This window comes from Seriola aureovittata, chromosome 2 (assembly GCF_021018895.1).
Source record: "Seriola aureovittata isolate HTS-2021-v1 ecotype China chromosome 2, ASM2101889v1, whole genome shotgun sequence".
Taxonomy (NCBI): domain Eukaryota; kingdom Metazoa; phylum Chordata; class Actinopteri; order Carangiformes; family Carangidae; genus Seriola; species Seriola aureovittata.
In genome coordinates, this window is record NC_079365.1 from 24,711,324 (window position 1) to 24,736,145 (window position 24,822).

The 24,822-nt window shown below is 39.0% G+C and overlaps 2 protein-coding genes across 6 annotated transcripts in view; one reads left to right on the forward strand and one right to left on the reverse strand.

The window, feature by feature from the left end:
* The first annotated feature begins 112 nt into the window (after positions 1-112).
* On the forward strand, positions 113-8,108 carry LOC130181210 (protein phosphatase 1 regulatory subunit 12B-like). Its single transcript, XM_056395159.1, has 7 exons — positions 113-467; positions 4,073-4,089; positions 4,174-4,312; positions 5,310-5,411; positions 5,924-5,974; positions 6,102-6,152; positions 7,701-8,108. The coding sequence occupies exons 1-7, from the start codon at positions 369-371 to the stop codon at positions 7,785-7,787; spliced, it is 546 nt and encodes a 181-aa protein (XP_056251134.1). The 5' UTR covers positions 113-368; the 3' UTR covers positions 7,788-8,108.
* A 1,324-nt stretch (positions 8,109-9,432) lies between these two features.
* The window catches only part of LOC130181199 (synaptotagmin-2), a 30,606-nt gene continuing 15,216 nt past the window's right edge, over positions 9,433-24,822 (reverse strand). For 4 of the 5 annotated variants that reach the window (XM_056395105.1, XM_056395114.1, XM_056395134.1 and 1 more), the window contains 8 exons: positions 20,706-20,934; positions 20,384-20,544; positions 18,074-18,205; positions 16,648-16,815; positions 15,521-15,688; positions 14,401-14,518; positions 14,002-14,135; positions 9,433-13,815 (listed from right to left, as the gene is read on the reverse strand). In XM_056395105.1, coding sequence (XP_056251080.1) covers positions 13,600-13,815; positions 14,002-14,135; positions 14,401-14,518; positions 15,521-15,688; positions 16,648-16,815; positions 18,074-18,205; positions 20,384-20,544; positions 20,706-20,910 — 1,302 coding nt within the window. In that variant the 5' untranslated portion in view covers positions 20,911-20,934 and the 3' untranslated portion in view covers positions 9,433-13,599. The remainder of the gene's footprint in view (positions 13,816-14,001; positions 14,136-14,400; positions 14,519-15,520; positions 15,689-16,647; positions 16,816-18,073; positions 18,206-20,383; positions 20,545-20,705; positions 20,935-24,822) is intronic. The other variant, XM_056395144.1, reaches the window with a different exon arrangement.

Below are 24,822 nucleotides of genomic sequence, written 5' to 3' on the forward strand. Positions count from 1 at the left end.
ACACACACACACACACACACACACACACACACACACACATACACATACACATACACACAGTACAGCCCGCCTCCTCCTCCCCGGTCCCACTACCTCCTCCACAGCTCTCACACTTGTGCTGTTCTTTCACTCTCATCAGATATGCAATGTCTCACCATCACATGAAGATCACACTTGAGTTGCCCACTTTAACTAAGATAACAGCCACATCTGTATTTCATATCAGCGGACGATAAATGTCTTCATCAACGTCTTATTTGGAGTTTTTTTGTTTGAGAGGAGTCGTTTAACTTTTTGTTTTTTGGGGAAGTTCAGTGCTTTTGGACCACATTGAAGCTGCATGCAGTGGCTGTAGCAGCTCAGGAGCGATGTCATCTCTACTTTCTCACAACAAAGATCAGCCACGCATCAGAAAGACGCTTTCTGACTCTTCTCCTGCTTCTTCCACTACCACCAAGAGCCTGAGGGTAAGGCCTGACTGTCTTCAAGCTTTTCAGTGCCTGTTTAGTGAGAGGAAATGCCACAGCTGACAAAACGCAAACAACAACATTAACGTTCCGTCACTGTCAAACAAATGTCTCGGTAACAAGCCACAGAGGTATTTCTGTGTGTTTGTATTGTATACTTTGCCACAGAATCTTAAGACATGTCATACTTAATTTAACTCTTATTTTTCTTCGTTTGTACTCGTGATTTGGCCTACGTGATCCATGGAAAATGATGTCAAGTTATTAATGACCTCTTGCTGTGTCGTTTGAAATGGACTTTAATCTCCTTTTATAATCTGCTTTTCAATGTTTATGGTACTTTCGGTATCAGAAGTCTTCCTGTGATGCTAAGACTCTGTTTTATGGAGTTACTTTGGTCCTTTTATTCACAATCAAATACAAATAATTGCCGATTTTATCAGTGTATTTCTCATCAAATTATGCACTGCACATGCTGACGGGTTTTTCTACAACTTTAAACTTTACAAAATGTTTTTGAGTTCGATTATGACGTGGGGTTTTTTTTAAAATGTGGTTATCAGTTTAGACCCCAAAGTCACAGAGAAATCCCTAGAATATTACATTCTTTATCTCTCACCTGACATTTTGATATGCCTCTAAAGGCCTCTGGTAACTCACACAGACTGTGAAATAAAAATTGCATGTTGATGTGCGTGAACTAAAAAGGAACAAAACTTGAAAATGAAACCGAGGCAAAGCTGTAATGAGCGGTGAGTCTTATCTGTTTATATAAACCAAGAATCCACTTGGGAAAGATAAATGGAGAGATATGGAGCACGTCAGTGTGTGAGAGAAAGAGGGAGACAGGAAGAGAGGAAGAAGAAAGAGTGAGAGAAAGAAAACAGAGGGGGTGAAAGACAGGATGACATAGAACAGAGAGAAGGAGGGATAGAGCGCTTAGGACTGGCTTGTGGGAACTCAGACGCAGTATTTATGGATGTTTATCTCTCTGCTAGTCCTACGGGAAGCTCACATTTTCCACTTGGGAATAGCTGGTCAGCAGACAAGAAGTTCCCCACGGGATCTAGAGAGGCTGGAGGACAGCTTAGTGACGGAGACACTCACATACATTGGACAAAGTCACAAAGGCCCACTTCTCCGTCAGCATCTGTTTATATGTGATGTCCCTTAATCTAAACCAGAGCTTTTTCCAAGTCTGCATACTGTATGTCATTAATGACCGTTTACCAAGCATATCCAAGTGTCCAGAGAGAGCCTTAAAGGAGCTGACATCAGAGTCTGGTGAAGCTCCAGAGATCTTGTAAATGTCTGAGCAGAGACATATCACTGTGTTTACACATAGTGGCTGTAACTTAAAGCCCAGATTCTTCTTCACAGGAATCCATTTGCCGTCTCCAAGATTGTGTTAGACATGTAACCGTTCAAGCACTAGTCACCCGGCTGTTTGCTTTATGTGACTGTCTCTATTCATATTTGAAATTGCATATTTAAGTAATCCGGTGAAACTAATTGCAACTAATTGCTGCAGGCAAGATAATACCTCTTAGCCTGTAGGTTAATACATATTGATTGTTAGTAGTGATGGATCTAATAAAACCTAAATTATGTATTAGCTTTTTCTTAAGATTGATATAATGAAAACACATTTAAATTTGGAACTTTTGGTTTCAGCAGGTTGTGAATCCAGGCTAATGCATGTTTTGCTCTAATCTCATCCTAATGCATTTCCTGTCTCTTCTTTAAAGCTCTTTGAATTGTCTTGTTGTTGAAAGGTGATTTAGAAACAAGTCACCAGCCGTGCTAGTGGCTCTGTGAGGCTGCTCATAGGTGCTTTGAGCTAAATGCTAATATACATGCTAATATGCTCATAATGACAACACTAACATGCGGAGGAAATAATTGGCATGTCCACCATCTTAGCTTAGCATGTAGCATTTGCCAACTATCACTAAAAAACCAAAGTAAAGATGAGGCCGATGGGAATGTCTTTATTTTTTCAGGTATTTGGTCAGAGCAAACTAATGAACAAATTTCATGGCAATGCATCCAAAAGTTGTTCAGATATTGCAGCCTGGACCAAAGTGGTGGACCAATCGACCGTCAGACAGACAATTCCATCTTAGGGCCGCTCTGCTAGCATGGCTGAAAACCTTAGCACTTGCATTGTAGCACAGAATATACTTTTAGTTGTTTGAACTTGTGATACATTCACATCACGACTAGACAGTCTGTCAAACAAATGATGAAGTCAACCTCTGTGGTGTCAACATTTGTGTAGTAATGAGCATCTACTGACAGAGACGACAGGGTGATGATGGAACCGAATGACGGGTTCTTGCCTCCTAAGCTTTAAGTTGGTGTTAGATTCATTAACGTCACTTTAAACTGGAACAAAGTGGTGAACCAACAGACTGACAGACATTTTCACCATGACGCTAGCATGACAAAGAAATGAAACAATTGAATTGTGGCTTTCAATGTACTTTTAGTTGCGTGTTTGAAGGGGAAGCAATTCCAGTTTGTTGTTCAAATCGTCTCCAAATTAACTTAGTAAAATGACACATAGAAACTGCTTTTGATCTGATGCTCCTGTCATCATGACATCATGTGTCTATATTTTCCATAACCATTACAAATCAAAATCAGTTTTATGTGACAACGTTATGGATTGGCTGAGTTTTAGGCACAAAAGGTGAGAGACTTTCATTGTCTATCATCATAATGCTTTGAAAATAACATGTTGTTTTGAGGCATTTGCTGAAACTGCTGCTGCAGTTACTCTCGGGAGGACACTCTCTCTAATCGAGTTTAAATGCACTCTAAACCAGTAGAGTCCAGAGACCTGAAATGACGCTTGAACATCTGTCAGCACACATACTCTATAACCCCTCCAACTTTAAAAGGCAATAATGAACAAATAGTGAAGGCCACTGCCAGAGCTATTACCTTTTTTGGATGTGTTTAGTTATCTGTGCTTGTCAGTTTATTTAAGGAATCATTTCCTCTCTCCTTCTTTAACTTGACCTGGTGTTTCAGACGGCCATAAACCTTTTCTTGGAAAATTGAAAAAAAACAAAAAAAACATCTTTCAAGAGGAATTCCTAGTAATAGCAATTACTAATGCACAAGAGGTTTTTGTCACGTAATACTTACTTTCAAGTTGATGATGAATGTACTTGCTGACATTGTACATGAAACGAAATATGTCCTGTGTGCATATTGACTGTATGTTTATGATATTATGCAGAGGAAATGTTCAACATAATAGAAAAATACAACCTCATTTGTGGATTAGATTCCTCATTGTACTTAATAAATCTCACATCACGACCAAATAGCCTGTCAAACAAATGAAGTCAAGCTGTGTGATGTCAACATTTATGCAGTAATGAGCTTGTACTGAAGTAGAGGACAGGGTCAAGATGGAGTCAAATGACTTGTTTATGCCATGTAAGGTTTTAATTGGGGTTAACTACAGTTGAAACCTTGGTTAAGATAATCAGGAATGTCCTTACAAAACCTTACATTATAGTTGCAATTTGCATTTTTTAAAATTTTGGTCAGATGATGGCCAGTTCTAAAACATGTCTCTTCTCTTTCAGCATGAGAGACTGTCCAGGTAATCTTACTCTGATTTAATTCACACAATACATACAAGTTAAACCTATGCGTTGAATGCTTAATACCTCTCTTATGTTCTCAGATTAGGCTCATCTGGATCATCTGATGCTTCCAACGACAAAGCAACAAACCACGCTGAATCTTACTTCTTGCGGAGGGAGAACAGACTGTCTGCAAGGAAAAAGGCAGAAGAAGAGACAGCAAACAATGACTATAAAAAGGCAGGCGATGCAGCTTGAATGTTGATGTATAATATTTTGTAGTGACTGCTGTTGAGTCACAGAGAAGATGTGCCTATGCTACTTCAGACGCCAACTAGATGCTCAAGTAGAAAAAGAATAACCAAACCAAAAAACCTTAACAATTTACTGGAAGAGTCTTTACTTTATTCAATCAATGTGTTTCAGTTCAGGGCCTTACAGAGACGATAAAGGGACATCCTATATTTATACCACAAGATGGTCCATTATCCAATGAAAATAAATGTCTGAAGGATGGTGCACTTCCAGCAAAGAGATTTCAAAATAAAAGTACATCCTGTGAGTAATAGAGCTGAAGCAGTTGAAAATTCTCAGTTTTTTTTAAATAAATTCTCTCTGTAACTGTGAATTCAGTGTCAGTTTTCTGACTGATATTTTCTGATATTATTACATTTAAGAATTTGTTTATAAATCAAGACAAGCCTTAGAGTCTACAGCCATGCCAGTGTCTCTGTGAGGCTATACCTAGGCACAGTGGTACTAAGTGCTAAATGCTAACGCTAGCATGATAATAAGCTGATGATAAGGCTAGCTTACTGACATTTAGCAGGTATCATGTTTACCCGGTTCATGGTGTAAATTTAGCGGTTAGCATGCTAACATTTGCTAATTAGCACTAAGCACAAAGTACAGACTGACTGATGTGATTTTACTCTTCACTTCATAGTGGTGCTAAATGAAAAACATCACTCTAGGATTCATCTGGGCACCGTAGATATAGGCAGTATGTAGGCTATCAAATTTAATGGCAATCCATGGAATTATTATTTAGCAACCACAAATGTCTAACGCATGATGAACAATGAAAATAAACATTACTTGCATTCCTAATAAACAGTGAAAACTACCACACAAACAGTCACAGAGGCTGCTGATGTCCATGTTTGTTAGTTTTTGTGCTGTAAAAAAACAAACAACAACTCTCCTTTGTAAATCCTAACCAGTGCATATTTTATAGATGTATGAAAAGGCACTGGCCACCAACCAAAGGCTCAAGTCCAGGCTGGAAACAAGTAAACAGGAACTTGTTGTGATTCAGGACCAGCTGCAGAGAGCTCAGGTACTGATCTGCAGACACTGTATCGACAGTTACTTTGCCCAATCCAGATTCATGGGTGTGAAAGAAGTGAAGGGAAAGTTCTCTTAAAAGGAGACTGAAAAAGTAACTAAAACTTTCTTTAAGTCATTTTGATTTTTCTCAACATTGCACGCAGAAATGTCTTCCACATATTCGTGTGAGATACCAGGTAATAATGTAATCTGTAAGAAATGTGACATGAAAGATGGCAGTTATACAAGGAAGCTGCAGTGTTATTGCTGTCAGGCCTCAGGTCTGAATTTGGGAATAATTTCCTAACTAATAATAGTTTCTGTGTGTGTGTGTGTGTGTGTGTGTGTGTGTGTGTGTAGGTGTGTGTGTGTGTGTGTGTGTGTGTGTGTGTGTGTGTGTGTGTGTGTGTGTGACTGTGGGTATATTGGATATTTTATATCAGACACTTGTGAGACCCAAACTGACACAGCTTCAACACATTGTGCTATAATCCTTTTTATAATAACCTTTCATTGCTGCAGAAGGGGAGACCAGGCGATTGCGGATCCAACATGCTCGAGACAGAAAAAAAGGTATCAACTCACCATTATAATAACACTAAAACTACACTAGTGCAGTCAAAATGTTTCCAGTTAAATTGTCTTCATTAATCTTTATTTACTTATCTTAATTATCTTTATTACATGTTCTTCTTCATAGGAGAGTTGGAGTCTTAAAAAGAGGATAACAGATATGGAAGAACAGCTGAAGGTAATTGAGATGTTTTAAAAACGAATACTTTTTACATTTAAAAATGGTAATAATTAAAAATATAGCAGGATATTTTACCCGGGAGACAGCTAGGTTTATTTGACTTGAGAAAAACAACAAACAATCAAATCCAAACGGTGCAAAGTGTCTGTGGGACTTGGTGCTACGGTGTTAGCTGCTCCGGCTACAGTGGTTTTAGGTGACATCATTTGTCACCATTATGCTCTGTTGGGTGAGGAATGTGTGAGCACTTTGACACTGTGGCGAGTGAGCCATCAGTATTCATCTGCTGTCTAACAACCACAAATGTCTGCTGTGTTATGCCCAAGAGGTCGCAAACAAAAGGCTCTTGTTATCTGTGAACGAGAGGTCTAAACAAACATGGGCCGAAAATAGACGTTCAAAAACAGAGAAACACTGTTATGTTTGTTTAAATGAGCAAGTCTGGTCCAATTGTGTCTGTGTGTCAGTGAATGCAAGAGGACAAGACTCTGTGTGTGTGTGTGTGTGTGTGTGTGTACTGTATGTCATTGTATTTGCTTTATTATAATACATTGGCCCGATTACTCTGGATCAGATTAATTACCTTTCAGGGAAGCAGCAGGAACAGATCTCCCTAAAGTAAATTAATAAAAAGAAAGGATGTAATGAGGTGCTTCTTTACAATAAGATGTGAATTTAAATTTGACACCACATTGTCCAATTGAATCTTCAGAGCAGACTTGATATTAAAAATGTGAAAATGTGTCAGGTTTGTCTTTATCTCAGCCCCTCTAACACAGAGACTCTGAGCCACTTTCCTTTCTGGACGAGTCAGCAGCAGGAACCGAGGTCAGAAAAGTAAAATAGCTCCAGTTGTCGCTGCTGTACTCGTGTTCTGGTTCACTTTGGAAAACTTTGTGAGGTGATTTGGAAATGATGAACATGTTTATCATTTGTCCATGAAATACAATCCAAATAGTGAAATTAAAATCAGTCAACCTCTTTCTCAGAGTGAAACATTACAGTTGCACTAATCAACTTCACATCATGTTAGAGCCAAACAGAAGCAAGAAAAACGTCTGATAAATTTGAACTCATCATCTTTCTCAGTGTATCTTAATATTACGAACACTATGAAGGTCAGTTAGTGTCACAACGCACTGAACTGCGGAACCAAGCATTGTTTTGAAGCAGTAGTGCAACACATTTGTGCTGCGGGGGTGCGTTGGGCCCCCACATCATGTAATCAATTTTGTTGTGATGGAGGCTGAAAAGGTTGCTGCTATCGCCAGGAATCAAACATGGCAAGCAAAAATATTGCCACCGAACCTCCATTACCTGAACAACCCTAAAATATGAATTCACTCAAAATACAAGTAATGGACGACCCACAACATTATCCGTATAGTTATCATATGGTAAAAATGAACATATTTCATATAAGCCAGGTCTGTGGCAAACATTCGGTTGAGTAGCAGGATAATACATGGTGCTCTACGGATATAAGAATAACAGAATATGATTTTCCTCTGTGCCCACTTTACTTGTCTCACGCTCTCTCTTCAGGTTAAAGCAGAGCTTAAGACGGAGAACCAGAGACTGAAGGATGAAAATGGAGCTTTAATCCGTGTCATCACTAAACTATCCAAGTGAGACTGGACACAGGGAGGAGAGAAAAAGAAGGATGACAAATACCTTGAAGCCATATTTATACCTACACTGTGTATGCGTCTTTTTACATTCGTACTATCCTCAGAAAGAATGTTTGTACATAGTTTTCAGTCGTTTTGGAAACTTGAGTCCATTCTTTTGTTTTTGTTGAGATGTTTTTATAAGACAGGCTGCTTCCCTGTTGTCTGTTGAGTGATTGACTGTATTTAAAAAAAAAAAAAAAAGGGACACATTTCAAGACAGAAAATACATATTCCTATATATTCCTTAAATATTTCAACATAAAGACAAACGCCAACATGACCAGTTCTTGTGTTTCACTCCACTGTGAGTAAATGAGAAAATAATCCTGCAGGGAAACCGTTTTTAAAAACACTGCAATCATATCAAGGATATCCCTGTGTACATAAATGGACAAAATATTCCAGGTATGGCCACAGAGGTATTGCCATGGAAACTGCAATATTTGGTCTGTTCCATATGCAGACCCTGAAACCGGACTCTGAGCTATCAGGGACGGCGAATGATGGATGAGCCGCATTTCTCAGAAACGTGGGAGCGTCATCTTTGATTTAAGAGCTTTACCTTGAAGTATGATGTCACCAGCGACAGGCTTTCCCTCTCAACCTGCAATGTAAAAACAATCAGCTGCATGAAATGTGATCGTAGAGAGAAAATGCCTCCTAACTGTCAGCACTAACATAAGGGTCTTTGTATGGCATGTAAAATATCAATCAATAAGTTATCAGCTCATTGTCACTGGCTTTAAACTTAAAGAAGTAATGATAAAAAACAGTCTTACCTCAGGGGCCATTTAGTGGCCGTTCTAGAGCTTTTGATCATATCACATGATCCTTATCACTTTGAATTTGAAGCTCAACTTTTACGGTTAGACCAGCATGGATGAGCAGTACTAAAAATTGTATAAAAAATTAAATTAAATTAAATAAAAAAAAATAGAAATTTGAACATCTGCATTTCCATAACAACAGGGTGAACATCTGCTGGTTAAGATCCAAGAATAAATGTCAAGAATAAAGTCTGAACCTAAAGCACTGGTAAATCTTTATGTTCCGTACTGAAGTACAAAGCATCCCCATGAAATAAAGGCAATTCACTTTTAAATAATAGTAATAATTTCACATTAATTTCATTATGATAATATGTTGTGTTGCCGTTTTTGTATGATGTATGCAACTCCAGCTACAATTCATCTTCACATTCAGAGGATTTAATGAGTCCCATTTATAATCTTCCATTCATGGTACCACTGCCAGACGGAGATATAATTTTCATTCCTGTTTATATTTAATTCAAATTACATATATACCATGAATATATATATATATATTTTTAATTTAAGAGATGCATAAAATAGAATCCATATGATTGAAACTGAACTGAGAACAACATGAACTTCAGTGCAACATCCAAACTCATCGCACTGCAGATGTGCTGCATTTCAGTGCAGTTTGTCATCCTTGTTTTGTTGTCGCATGAATATTGCATCAGAGAAGTGGGATTAACATGTGCCACTCAGTTGTGTCGCATGCTGAATATGATGCCACCAACTGACCGTAAGTGGAAAAGCATCCTCTGATTCTGTTTACACACCACACAGGACAAGGCTACTTAAAATGCCTTTATTTCCTATGATTACATTTTGACAACACACAGATAATGACCTGACCACATCCCATATTTTAGTTCCCTTGAGTATTTCACTTCTACACAGAGTGATATATGAGTACAAGTTTTTTGGTCTTTTTGTTTCCTCTTTTTGCTGGAAAACACGGATTTTTGTAAGGAAATAAATCATGCAGTTCACAAAAAGGCACAACTATTGACACACCTCTACAACAAGACAGAAAAACGAGAGTCAAGTTCAAGCAGTTCCCTTGTCTATGTTGCTCGGTAAGTGGGTGGATGAACGAGCAGGATGACGATCATCTCTTTGGATGTTCTGTATCATGGCTATGTTCACATAGGAGGATTGTGACTAAAGGGGAGCCATTACTGAAGCAGCAGGTTGGCAGTATTGCATTGCGAATGTTGTTCTGCACTGAATGGGTCGGCTCTGTGCTCGAGACAGCCTGTGAGACCCAGGAAGACAGGGATTTTGTTGCCTGCATTGCAGAGAAGTGACAAACTCATATAGTTCATGAATTGAACAACAACAAACAAACACAGGCTCAATTGGTCCTATTGTAAATACACAAAATAGCAAATGGAGATTATAGATTATATGTATATAGAGATAATATGTGGATGAGGGTGAGAACATCAAATAACACTAAGAGAAGGATGACCTAACACACATTGTAGAAAAGGGTGTAATGTGGTGCTTCTCCTTAATAAGATATGAGCTTAAATTTGACGCCACATTGTGGAAATGAATCGTCTACATACTAAAAGTGTAAATGTGTTTGGCATGTCTTCCTCTAAAGCCCATGAACTAACGACGTAGCTACCTTATACTCTAAAGGATGGACTGTGATGAAGACTGGGGTTCTTTGTCTTCATACACGTATATACATGTATGTTGTAAATGTCCAATGTCTAATAGTAAATGACAGCGACTCAAAGAAACCAGATGGAGAAAACAAATCCCCACATTAGAGATGTCATGGTAGATACAGCATCGATATCTCAGAGCATGCACAGGTGACACATCACCCGCTCATCCCATTGCAATCCATTAGGTAAACTGCGTGTTCACTCAAAAAGTGACATTTGGAATGAAAAGATTATTGATTGCTTAATTATCAGACTTGAGCTACTTAAGAGGGCTGCATCAATAATATGCAGTAATGATATTTAACACAAGTAACTCAGTAGAGCAATAAAAAAATGTTTTAAAAAAACTACTGTATGATAAAATAAAATAAAAAGAGTTTAGTTTATTCTATATGCAAATTACCGACTTCTTATATATAATCAGACATGAGAGCAGGTTTATTTGAATAGCAATAAGATGAGGAGGTACAGTTTAATAAAATCCGTAAGGAAAAGGGGGCTACAAGTCAATTAAGTCGTCCACTGTATCATCTACATATGATTAACTAAGACTTGACACCCATCTGGCAGGAGTAAATGAAGGAAACACTTACGGTACACTGAGATAGAAAATCAAGGAGCCGGCAAACGTTCTCCTTTTTTTGAAATATATACAGTTTACTGGTCAGTGAGTAAGACGTACTGTAGCCTATAACAAGTGCAAGCAGAAATGAACAATAGTTACATGACTTGTAGCCCAAGCATACTGTTACACTGGACTCAGCACAGAGGACACATACAAACAATGACAGCAAATTAGAGAGTCATGCAGTATTATGGCAAACTAAGTGGATTTTCACGTGATACATAAAGCAACCCTGCTTTAATTCCAGGCATTAAAGGTGCCTGTGAACACTGACATGAATTATTCAGACATACATCCAGTCCCATTCAGCAAAAATACATACACTGTGCAGTCATTGCATACCGTTTTTTTTTACTCTGTTTTATTATCAAAAATGACACAGAACACAAACACACATACACAATATAATTATGGTTCTCTTTAAAACATGCTGCTATTTACATCATCTTGTAAATACATGCTGTAGCCTATTCACAAATCTGCGCGATGCATAATGTTAACAATAGGAAGAAGAAGTACTGTGGATGGACCCATCACTGTGCTGCTGTTTGCCGTCCTTTAGAGTCATTTTTATTTCTGCTGATAATATGGAGGCAGAGAAAGGCTGTGAGAATTTGAATTTCATGAATAACTCAACACCTAATTCTGATATTTCACCAGCACTAAATGCTTAATGTTAAAATTTAAACACCACTGAAATGGTAGAATTTAAATATTTAACTTTAACTTGTCAACTTAAACCGTCTTTCTGATTCTTGTTCTTTTAATTCCTCTCTTTTCTTGATATTTCCAGATGGTTCCAAATTGTGCAATTTCAAATGATTTTCTTATTTTCATTTCCTCTAAAACTGAAGTATTAAATCAACTTTATTTGCAGTCGTGCTGCAACCAGCTGGAATAACAAAAGCAGGATGTTTCAGCCTCGACATCTTCTAATGAAAACTGATTTGCACAAACTCTCAGTTGCAGCTCGCTTGAGTTTTTTTTCTTTTTATGTCTATTTTTACTCAAAATAGCTGAGCAATTCCACAATCTTTCTACACACCTATATTTTTCTACATTTTCATCCAGAATTTTGTTGTCAAGATAACTTAAGTTGAATTTTTCATTTATTTATGTCACAATGAGGTGTTCAGTTGCTCAGAAGACTTATGGCCTTTTTTGCCTCCATCCCTCTGCACATCAATGTAGTAAGTCTGCAATGAAGTTTTAACACCACCATGTTTGGCTCCGGGTTTACAAAGCTAATGAGTGAGCGATCCAAAAGACGTGAAACACTGCGAGGTATGATACATGCTCGATTCTGCAGCTCTATTTGGTTCAAGCAAATGGTCCTGGACATGTATACTGTGTTATATGTTTGATGTAGCACTGTTTAAATTTTACAAACCTGTAATTTACGTTCTCTTAAAAAGTGCAGTTACAGCTTACATTTCAAATTCAGTTCTCTATAAAAACATCTTTGACAGAAATCCTCCCGTTGTTTCATCTGAAACTTTTGAAGTACTGAGGTGGGCCAAAGTATGCTGGGCAAACTATAACATTTGTCAGAGAAAGACATATAATCAGTTTAATGGATATCAAAATAAAATGCGATAGATGGCGAAGCAACAGCAGGATTCAAAATCATTGTCATAATTGTTTTGAACATCATTGGTAAGCCTTCTAGTATCCTCACTTTCTCCAAGGGCAAGTGAGGTTTTACATCCAAGTGGTCAACACAGCTCCAGACAGATTTCAGATGGCACATTCACAGTGTCCCTGACTACTTTTGAAGGATATTCACTCTGTAAAAAGTTCCCCATTCTAAAATAAACAATGAAGCCTACTTCTCAAAGTGTCACATCAGGAAAGGCACCCTTGTATTCCTGTCCTACATGAGATCTGTCTGCAGACACAGAAGCGTGTGCTGAACCTAAATGCATAGACGGTCCTTCATGGCAACACAAAACAAGCAACAAAGAACAGATAGCTGTGTCATCCCTGCCATACTGTGTACTACTGGACTGTGTGTATCTCCATCCCGAAATGTGAGCTGATAAAATGAAGACGGGTTTCTCTGGAAAACATATCGCAACATGGATCGCTGCATTCAGTGACCTCGACCTCATTCATCCTCAATTAAATCTTTTTGCATGGATAGACTTAAACAGGCTCTGTGCAGGAAATAACCCAATACTACAGTACTTTCTATTGCAAGTTATAGCAACACTTATTAGCGAGATACAATACTGGGCATGGTGTATGCAGAGCAGTGGGGAGGTAAGTAAAGCATGCTCTATTAACTAAACTAAAGCTTTATTTCCAGTATTGTCTTCACCACGGCTTTCATTCAGTATCAGCACCCTAAGAATCAGTTTCTAAGTTTCTTCAAATGAAAGAAAGACCAATAAAAGTCGATCATTCATGAACCAGTCACCCAGTAACTCAACGCCACTCTTCTCAGCATACATTAATGTGTGATATGTGATGTTTAAAAAGAGTTGTTTTTTTTCTCGACTTAACAATGAATGGGCAGATATTCTACGATGTCTCTTTTTTGCTGAGCAGGTTTCCATGACGAGTTGTCATGTGTTAAGTCATGGGTTTCATGCAAAGTAGGGGTGGGGGTTGGATTTCTGAGTTAGTGCATTAGCTGGTTGGTGGAGCATGTTACTTCTTTGCAGCCAAAGATGCCAGCTGACCATCAATATCCTCCTCGGGTTGCAATGGATGCCACTGGGCAATAGGGCGGCGTGGATTGGCCAGCATGTCAGACCAATGCTTCAGACCTAAGCCAGTCGCCTTGCTGCCCACGAAGATCTTTCCAATGGCGTCGTTCTTACCGATCTTGTCATAATCAAAGACTGTGACCGCCACCAAGATTTTCTGAGTAGGGAATGAGAGAGAATCTGTGATTTCTCTGTTATGGAGTCGTCACATTATTAAAACATGAGTGCAGGTTGATTTAAAATACATCTTTTTAAGGGAGAGAAGCACAGATCAGTTGTATTTTGTACTATATCATTGACAACTCAATCAAGTCCTAAAGATCAGGTTTGACTTGTACTGTACCTGCATCTGTTCTAGGGGGATTTCAAAGCTGAAGGATTCATTGTAATATGGGTTTAAGGTGTTCTTCTTCACTGTAGTCTTCTTTTTCTTCAGACGCTTACCCCCCTGCAGCAGCTGGATCTTTACATAGGGATCTGCAACGGGCATCAATACGATCAGCAATAGGGACCATCAAGGCAAGATTTTAATATGTTGTTTTTTTGTTTCCTTACGTTTCTGTAATATCTACTTCCCAAGATATTGGGAAGTGTACAGAGCCTTGTTTTCTCAGTTTTTAGTGTGACATTATGGATGTGTTCTCAATGCGTGCATGTATACTTAACTCAACACCATCAAAAACAAAAATGTAAATTCTGATTACGACATTCTAACTTTGAAGTGATTACAGCATTTCTCTACCGGATAATCCACAGGCGTCCATCTTCTTCAGGTTCTTCGCCTCCAGGATACAGACGGTAAGTTTCCCGGCGGTGGGGACATAACGAAGGGAGATGCAGATGTCTCCGAGTTTCTCAGGCTGAGCAGTCAGCGCAGAGAGACAGACAGAAATGACAAGCACACATGCTCATCAGACACCAACAAACTGCTTGTGGTATGATGGGCTGATGCAAAACGCTCTCAGCTCTCTGTCTTGAATTTTCTCTTATATGCTGAAAATGAGGATCTTTTGTCCGTGTGGCAACATTGTCAGAATACTTACTCAGAATTGCACAGCCCTGTATGGATTAAGGACAGTTCTAAGATATGAAATTAACAAAAAATGACATTGAAAAGGTGACTAATCTGTTATCAGATAAATTTCTGAACTCTTATTGCACTAACTGTAAGAAATACATGTTGATTCTGATGATTGTCTGAATGTTTGTGCACTTTCATAAAAAACCTGCATATCGATTAATTAAGTGATCTATCCTAAAAGGTTAAGGCTGGTGCTGCTTTATATATTTTTCTTTTTGTCGACAATGAAAAGACCAATTCCAACAATATGGTCGCTGTTTCACAGTTTATGACTTTCCCATGTCCGCTGGTTCATACTAAAGATGTCTGACTTTAAAAAGGAGTCACAAATACATAGTTTCACTTTTAAAAAAGACTAAGTAATTTCCTAAAAACAGCTGGGCACTGCATGGTTTTAACAGATATTGCCCACAGATATAAACACTGTATTTTTTGGAGACTTTTTTCAGATGCTGATTAATACACTCTGGAGCGTATTTACAGCAGCAGGACGCTGTCTGTCAAATAGACTCAGAATAAACTACAGTGCACACTTTCATCATAATGAGGGAACATGGCAGCAAGTGGAACAGTGCGGCTCACTGCTGTGTTTTTCATAGTTTCTGGACAACCCTGGAGGAATAAGCTATATCAGGCTTTTGGACACACATATATTATTTGTTGGTAGGCAGGTTAGTATTGCTCGTTTTGGTCTTTTCATGGGATTTGTTGCCAGTGACAAAAATGCAGAACATCACCAGAATTATCCGTTAATCCTAATCATTTTGATTCTTAACAGCACCTCCTCTTGATCGGCGCTCTCCAGGTCCCGCCACTCCTCGATCGGCCGGCCAAGGTCGATGGTGTTCATGGGAATCTTCACCTCTCCAATGACGTCATGTTTGGAGAATCGGTCGTAATCATAAACAGACATCACCAGCGTCTTCCCACCGAGCTCCTCGTAGGGTACCTGATCAACAAACACAGGATTACATTGTTTTACATCTCATTAGTGATATGACTAAAGACTGAGACTGTCACCATGTTAAAAACTGATATCATTTGGATAAAGAAAGCACTGACACAATACAGGGTTAACTTTACTCAGTACCAAAAAATCTTTTAACCTAGAGTTACTGTTATTTTTCGTATGACTGTTCGATTACTTACCCAAAGGGAAATATGGTTATTTTTGACTCAGTGTTAACCTCGGGTTTTACCATAAAATTATTGTTAGTTGAACAAAATTCATATTGTATGAGTCAAAACTGCAAAAATTCAGATACAAAAATAAAGAAGATTACAACAGTGGGTACTGGGTAAAGGAAGTCCATTGTTACACTGGCACTATACTGAACCACTGCTTTTTATTGTGTGTTAAAGGGAATTAAATCTTCAAACAAAAACTAAATGAAAAAGGCATAGTTAAGGAAAAACAAAATAAAATACAGATTATCTGGGGAAAAAAGCAACTGTAATTTAGCATAAATGGCATTTAAATAACATATATTAGCCTTGGAGAGTGAACATGGTTGTGGCTCTGCGGATCTGACAAGAGTCAGAGGCGTTCTGTTAAGTAAGATTTGTGTTTTTGTTTTTTCCGGCAGGCAGAGCTTCCAGCCTGACCCACAGCCACTGGTAGAGTCTCTGCAGGCCTTATTAGTCAGGACAGGAAAAAGCAGCATGTAGGCTGCACAGGCCAGTGGTTACACACACATCCAGATGAGCCTGACAAGACACAGTCAGTGCTATTACACACACAGTATGATGGACACGCAGGCGGGGGGTTAGGGTGATTGTTCACCATCATCTATAAATGTTTGATCTTTGTGAAAAAAGGGTGAAAACCTTCTCTTCTCCACATTCTGTATCTGAAGACTGTACTGTAATTTATCACTGCACAGACACACGAGTATGTGAGAGACGTACCTTGAATACAAATGTTTCATTGAAGACGGGGTTCAGTGTCTTCTTGTGCACTTTGGTGTCATACTTCTTCTTCTTGTCGGGGAAAAGGTGGACTTTAACGTAAGGATCGGAGGTTCCACCGGAGTCCATGGACATGAGGTCTGCAGCTTGAAGGATGCCAACGGTGAGCTGTGTGCCGAGATGAGGGCAGGATGGGAGCGGCGAAGACAGAATTTTATCAGGCAAAAATCCAAAGTTTATAAGATTTTTCATTTGTGTCAGGGTCACTGCCTCAGACTGGTTATACAACATCATCTGACAACTTCAGCCTTGCAATTAATCACAAAAATGTCCTGCCCCACTCACTGGAGGTTTCTTCAATGTCACACAACTGTCACTGTGTGGTAATTTAAAAAAGATTTTCTGTCACTACATTATATAAACACATTTAAAATATGACTTTAATGCTAGTCTCTGCTGTATATATGTTGACTTAGTCTAATTCATGTCATATACTACCACTGTGCCCATCTGCTGCTGAGAGCATTACACTTATGATGATAAAGTTACTGAACATTTGACAAATAAATAAGAATTGTTGCAAAATGTCCGTATCTATTTAATTGATTAGCCTTGAGTTTTTTATGTCTTTCTGCAAAAATGCATTTCCAAGATGAGGTTATAATACACCTTCTGAGCAGCACTACGTCTTTGGGGTAGATTGGAGGCTACAATGTGTTGCTATCGGAAAGTGACAAGACAGGCTGGGGCTAGCTGGCTAGCGTGCTAACTTTAGTACAAGAAAAGATGCTCAAGAGATAAGAGTTTACATTGGCGTTTGCCATTTTGGGAATTACTCTTATTTGCTTTCTTGCTGAGTGTGAGATGAAAGGATCGATACCACTCTCATGTCTGTCCGTATATAAAGCTACAGCCAGCAGCTGGTTTGCTTAGCATAGCGATGTAAAGGGGGGAAACAGCAAGCCAAAGTCTGTCCAAAGGAAACACAATCTGCTGACCAGCTCATCTAAAGTTGACCTTTTTATATCTTGTTTGCAGATTGTGTCACCTTTGGATAGGGCCATCCTCAATGTTCCTCCTCTCTCCAGTTTTTATGCTAAGTTAAGCTAACTGGCTGCTCGTTGGCTTCATATTCATTCTGCAGACATGACAGTGAGAGCAATCCTTTCATCTAACTCTTGGCGGGAAAGCAAATCAGTGTGTCTCTCAGAATGTCAAACTATTTTCTGAAAACGCTGGAAGATTTGAGGCAGATGGAAAATATCAGAACAGTGGAAATTGTGCGACGCTCTCTAAAATTCAATCATGAAAAACACAGTTCTGCCTGATTTTACACACCCAACACTACTATCCGTCTAAAAAATAACTATACATCTTTTAAAGACTGAAAACAGACATAAAGCATTTACAAGTGACAACCACAGACCTTTGTATTCTCAAAGTCATAATCTATAGAGTATTGCAGCTTCCCCAGTTTCTCTTGCTCTTTCTCTTCCTCCTCTTTTTCCTCCTCCGTCAGTCCAGTCTCTCCCTCGTCGTCATCATCGTCCTGGTGTTTCTGTGGTTTGAAGGTAACAAAACAAGACACGATGTTAAAGGTCAGGGAAACAGGAATCAGACTACAGGGCTCCCCACAACAGACAGCATGCCACAGACACTGGAGCTCCAGGAGTTTTTACGTGGGAGATACATGTTTTGGTTACTGCTTACCTGCACAGCACCTGATGATAATAACCAGGGATTTGATCATTTACAAGGGCAGACATCTCTATTGGTAACACATAAATACACATTTATACTTTTGAATAATCCTGCACATCTCGTCTTCAGTGTTTTTTTGGGATCACTTGGCATTTCCTTCTACATGCTTGTGCAGTACAGTGACAGCCAGTCAGTAGAGGCATTGCATGCTAGTTCCACTAAGAGGGGTAGTAATTGCAATACTTTTTTCAATGAAATCAGATATTAGCAAATTAGCTCTTGTTTGTCAAAGGGATCATTTTCAAGGGCTTTCATTTCACCAAATGGAGATAAATGTTTATATAAAAAACCCCTCAGGAACTAGCTCACAACAGCAAATGCCAATGCATATTAAATGATAATAAAAGGCAAAAAAGACATAATATTCAGGGCAAGGAGATGGCTTTCAAATACTGCTTTTTTAACTGGATTGAAAATTATTGTTGTTTTATTTAACCCTACCCTCACGGGTTTTCATATTCATAAAATACATATTCATAAAATCCAAAACTTTTTAAACCTGCACGCCTCGTTTCACATCTAAATTTATGTGGCACCAGAAAAAATGCCTCTCTTTTCAACTCACCGTTATTACAATAAATGGTGCAGGATTAAAGGGCACAGCCAGCTATTTGAATAATGTAGAGTCTTATTGTTTCAGCGTTATTACTGCAGTTAAATTAAAATGTCACTGTCAAGGTGACCTTGACTTTGGAAAGTTTCCACTCTTGTCTTTTTCAGGCCATCCAGTGTCTCCACATTCTTCCTCCTCCTTGAGTATTACAATCAAAAAGACAGATTTGCAAATATTTGGCTCTTCATGCAGTTTTATCATCACCGTTTCCATGTCTCCCAAACAACCAACCATGCCCTTTATCACATGCATAGAATATAGTGTTAAAAGTGTCTTGCATATCATCTCTTAATCCAATACTTTCCATATTGGTGTGAGTTACAGTAACATTGTCCCGGGAACAATGCGTTAGATGGTTAGACTCTCCTCTTTGGGGTTTATGGAGTACATCATAGCTTTCCATTGTTACATTCTCAAGCTGTCATAACAAAAATTTAAAAAAAAAATTGTTTTTGGGAAGGACTAAAAAGAAAGAAAAAAAAAAGGAAAAGGAAGCTACGACTTTCATTCCATGAAACCCCCCTCCGCCCCGGGGGCCAGAGAGCGTCAACGTGAGCTATCCACCTACCGTAGAGCGGGAGTCCACCACAGTCAAGAAACACGAGGCACACGCAAGACAGACACAAAGCGGAAAAAAAAAAGGAGGAGAGCAGAGAGAGGAAGAGATTCAACTCACAAGACACCAAACACACTACAAAAAGAGAGGCAGTCAACACCACCACCACCACCACAATTATGAGGAGAAATGACACGCTTTTTTTCATCTCCTTGTCACGTCGTGGACACAAATAATTGATTGCTTTAATTAACTGTCACTGGAGCACAGGGCAATCTATGGTGATGTCAGCTGGTTAACCCTCAAATGAATCACGGGCTTTTCTAACATTTATCCTCTGATTTACTCGACATTGCTTCCAAAATTTCCCGATATTTCTGCGGGCTTCACGCCTCCATCCATTATCTTTTGTTATAAAATGCAGCTTTTGGTGCCTGCGACTTGTCAAAAGAAACTTTCCACCTCACGGTTCTCATTATTCTTTGCCACCTCATAACAAAGTGTGTCATTTTTCACCACGGGCCACAATGGAATATGTCACACATTTAAACGACCACAACAACATCAAATAAATGGAGGGGAAGAGAGCTCTCCTTGTGTCCTCTACAGCCTGGCCTAAAAGAGCTGCTGGTAAAAGATCAAATGCGGTTAGCTAGAATCATATTTAGATGAATAAAAACTCAGCAATAAATGTCAAATTTGAATAAATAATTGAAGGTAACACAGTGGAAGAAAAGAGGAAAACATCATCCAAAACATCCTGTTACCCTGACTTTTCAGTATGTAGGAAGCACGAGGCGTCATACCTCGCCACCCTGCATGTTCTTCATGTTGAAGCCATCCTTGCCCTTCTTTCCTTTCTTGTTCTTCTTCTTCTTGCAGCAGCATTTTTTGATTATGCAGAAGCAGCAGGTAAGGATGAGCAATGCAGCCACCACAGCAATGGCAATCAAAGCCCACTGAGGCACTGCCAGTGTCAAAACAACAGAGGGAAAATTGAGATTGAAAGGAAGCTTTATGATTTTTCACACACATTCACACACACACACAAAAATCATCACTTTTTGTCACATAAATAAACATTTTGAATCTCAGAAGGAATCAGGAATGAATTGCAGGTATGCTTACGTGGGATTTTATCAATTTCATTCAAGAATTTACTCTTGATTTCCTCAAACATGTCATTCTTGCTGATCTCTGTGTTGTTGGAGCCGGAGGTGTCCGGCACAGAGGTGGTGATGACAGCCAGGGTGGGAGCCATTGTCATGGTGGTGGCACCGGTGGGCTCAGCGGCTGCCACGGCCTGTGGCTTTCTGAACAAGTTAAACTTCATTGTCAAAGACTAGGTGCAGCGTCCCTGAGACACACAGAGATCAGACAGAAAGGGAGAATTAACATCACCAAACAACTGTAATGTCACAACCTCAGTGAAATGGAAGAACTAAAGTGAATGCAGCATTTTTTTTTATCTAAAGACGATTGTTGCAGAACTTTGCTGAATTTGGCTGTAAATCAAACACATTTTTATCTGACCAATATACAGCAAAAACACTAAACTGATGTGTGGAGAAACTGAAGTTCTACCCCAGGAGGATGTTGTGCTGAAACAATTAGTCCCTTAATAGTTTAGTCGAGGACGGACAGAAAATTGGACCAGAAGTTTGATTAAGTCATTTATCAAGCAAAAATATTTTCTGTTTGTAATGTGAAGATGTTACTTTAAGCTCTAGGACATTTTAGACTAAACAATTTAACTGAAGGAACAAAAGGAGAGAGAGTGACTGTGCAAAGTCCAACTGATGGTGAAGATCATGTAAAAATTGTTGCCTCAGTAGAGCTCCTTTTGTAAGTGACTAATGAATAAAGAGGATCCCTTTGTTTTTTTGAGCGATGATAAGATCAAAGGCCGCAATGAAGCAACTCAACCCTGGGAAACATGGAGAGATCACAATCAGCTCTGTGCATTGTTAGTCACGGATTAAACCGATGTCAGTTACAAATCCTCGACTGAAAAACCTTACATGATATAAAAGTCATGAAAGTTTAGACTAAACACATCATTATGCTGATGATGTGAGAGTTTACTCTCGGTGTGAAGAATGAGCAGAAGCGGAGGTGATTAACACCCCCCCCCCCTCTCTGAACACTGTGATCTGCCACAACTGGTGGAGACAAAGAGAGAGAGCTGCATCTAAACAGAGCTGAGGGAGCTCTCCATGAAAAACGTAGATTGTGGCTGAAATGTTAAAGGAAAAGTCTCATTCCCTCTCTCTCATGTCTGTGTTGTAAATATAAAAGCTACAGCCAGGAGACGGTTAGCTTAGCTTAGCATAACGATTGCAAACAGGAGGAAACAGCTTGTCCATCTCTTTCCAGAGGATGACAAAATCCGCCTACCGCCACTGTTGGTTTCCTGACAACCTCAGAGTGCAGGTCGCCACACTTTGTTGCTTTTACACTTCTGTTTTTGTCTGAATGAAACAAATGAGATTGAATGCTAATTAGTTAGCTTTAGAGGGGTGGGTAGACAGATATTGATACTCGTGGACAGGGCCAGGCTAGTAATTATGCTCTTATCAGTCATTATGCTATGCTATAAGATAAGCTAAACGGCTCCTAGCTGTAAAATAGTAGTAGTGAAATCTTGTGAGTGAAAGTGAAGACCTTTCTTCTCCTTTAACGCTCTCACATCACAGCATGAACGCCCTCAGTTTGAACCTGTGTGCCGTCCCTTTCGGTGTGGAGTCAACACGTTCTCATGTTACAAGGATTTTCAGGCAGTTTTTGTTTTGTCTGTTTATGTGTTTGAGTTTTAGTCCTCGTTCCTGTCTTCAGTGAAATGCATGCTGGGATTGGCAGTGTTCCCCTCTTTGTGACTGGAAATAAGAACAAGTTGGTACGAAACACAGATGGCAGGAATGTGTATGCAAAAATATATCTTTTGTGAATTGAACTGTTGGGTAAAGAAATCAGTAATTTTGGCAACAATATTTGAAAACGTAATATTCTGTAATACAATGAGAGAATCAGAGAAATAAATCAGCTGAATGATTGTACTGTTGACTTGAATCAGCAACAATTTTTATAATCCATTCATCTTTGAAGTCTTTTTCTCAGCTTGTCAGTCGTGAGGATTTGTTGCTTTTCTTTGTCTTATGTGAATGTAAAGTGAATATTTGGGGATTTTGGATAAAACAACCAATGTAAAGATGTTGTTCTTCAAGAAAAACCATGATGCTCATAATCATTCACAATTTTATGAACCAAATGATTAATTCATTCATGGAGAAAACAAATGGCAGGTCAGTCAGTAATAAAGATCCTCATTAGCTGAAGTCCCAAAGTAGAAGAAACTAAACTCTGTGCTAAAATGAAATTATAAAGCTGCTGTCTAAATCAGTCTCCCCACAAATCAGAGACTAATAAAACAAGTGCTTCCTCACAATGGTCTTAATCTTTTTTATCCTGTGGAAATTCAATCCACCGCCAACAGCTGACAAAATCAATTTATCTCCAGGCCTCAAGTGAGCATTATATTATTTATTCTCTGTCTGCCCTTTGCATGACTATGAGTGACACCAGCACACTGTTAGCATTTGCTGCTGAGCATGAAGGCATTGCTGTTTTATTTTTATTTATTTATTTATTCATTTTAAACAGAAAAAAAAATATGTGCTGCAGAATCTGACAACTGGAATCCCTTGACAACTGTAGCATCATTTCACCTTGGATTGAAGTGGAACAAGTGCATTATATTATGGTGCAAAGAAGGAGGATTCTTCTTTCTTTTTGTGCTCATTTATTTGATTATTTCAAATAGACAGCAACAGGAATATTAGGAGCACAGTTTAATGGTTTAAATTCTATCAGAAGGAATAATTTTACTGCAGTATGATACATTTGCAGGATTATTTTCAGTGCTGAGCATGGAGATATGGACACTGCCTTGGTGCTTTCATGCCCCCCACCACCTCAACAATAATGCTAAACTGGCAACTTGACAACCGTTTACTTGTTCTGCAGCTTAGAACGTCTCCATGTTTATTTGTTTTTGCTTCAGGGTGAAAAAGTGTTTTGACAGCAGAGGTCATGAAATTAATACATTTTCAAGCAAACAGAGCGAGCATTATGTGATACACTCTTACCAGCTTAATGTCATTGCTGTGACTGTTAAGAGAGCACGATGTGGAGGTAGGCAGGCTTTTCAAATAAAAGGAGAAAATGAAACATAAAATAGAAATGAAAAACAACTCATCAGGAATAAATGATAAAACACACTGCGTCTGAGTGTGTATGTGGGCGGGGGTGTGCTTGTGTATCATTACAGCTCTCATATGTTCAGGGCTATCTAGAGGATATTTGTTTCATCTCCCTCTAAAAGCGCTAAAACACAATGATCTGGCTCAGTTAAAAAGACAGACAATTTATATCCACTGTTTAAATGAGCCAGGACAACCGCTGAGTGCCGGCTTTCACAGATGCAAACACAAAAGTTTGTGTGTCACATTAGTGAGTGATATACGGTGAATCTCTCACTGTAGGGACATCTTCATCTGAATACGCTCTCAGTGCATGTGAGGATTTCTGTATCGTGACATGGAAGTGAACCAGCCAGACTTCAGACTTCTCTGTCAGTGTCTGGCAAACAGTCGTGATATAACCTCATCTTCATTGATTCACAGGCCACGGATCAGTTTCAAGCATTTAATTGAAACGTGTATTTCAATAAGTAGGGCTTATGGTCAAACGCCTGCCGTTCAAATACAGTACAGTAGAGGCCCATGTGCTGTGAGCCAGCAGATCATTGTTGCTAAGCAATCCTGATAGTGTCTATCAGCTATCCAGAATTGCCCACTACCTGCCTATAGCCGAGGTGACCAGCCAATCAAATAACCAATTGGCTCAAGGCCCATGTCAAGTCACTGCTTGAGCGTTGGGCATGGGCATGACACGAATGCCAACCGTTACCAAGCTGCTGTGATGTATGGTGATTGTAATTAAAGTTTTAGCTGCACCATGGGTCCCTCCCCAAAAAATTGAACAGTCGCTTTATGTCTGAAGAAGAAAATCATCATTCAAGAAATTGTCATCTCCAAACACCACTGACGAAACAAGTCAGCAGCTATAACAAACACAGAATCCAAGACGATCCCTGCCGTCCTAATCTGCAGGGATGACTCCACTCTATAACTTCCATAGCTTAGCATGTTTTCTCAGTGATGAGGACAGCAGCTGAATTCAAATA

Coding starts and splice junctions, on each gene's coding strand:
- LOC130181210 (XM_056395159.1), top strand. CDS start 369: ATGTCATCTCTACTTTCTCACAACAAAGATCAGCCACGCATCAGAAAG. Junction 4,313..5,309: donor CAAACAATGACTATAAAAAG/GCAGGCGATGCA, acceptor CATATTTTATAG/ATGTATGAAAAGGCACTGGC. Junction 6,153..7,700: donor ATATGGAAGAACAGCTGAAG/GTAATTGAGATG, acceptor CTCTCTCTTCAG/GTTAAAGCAGAGCTTAAGAC.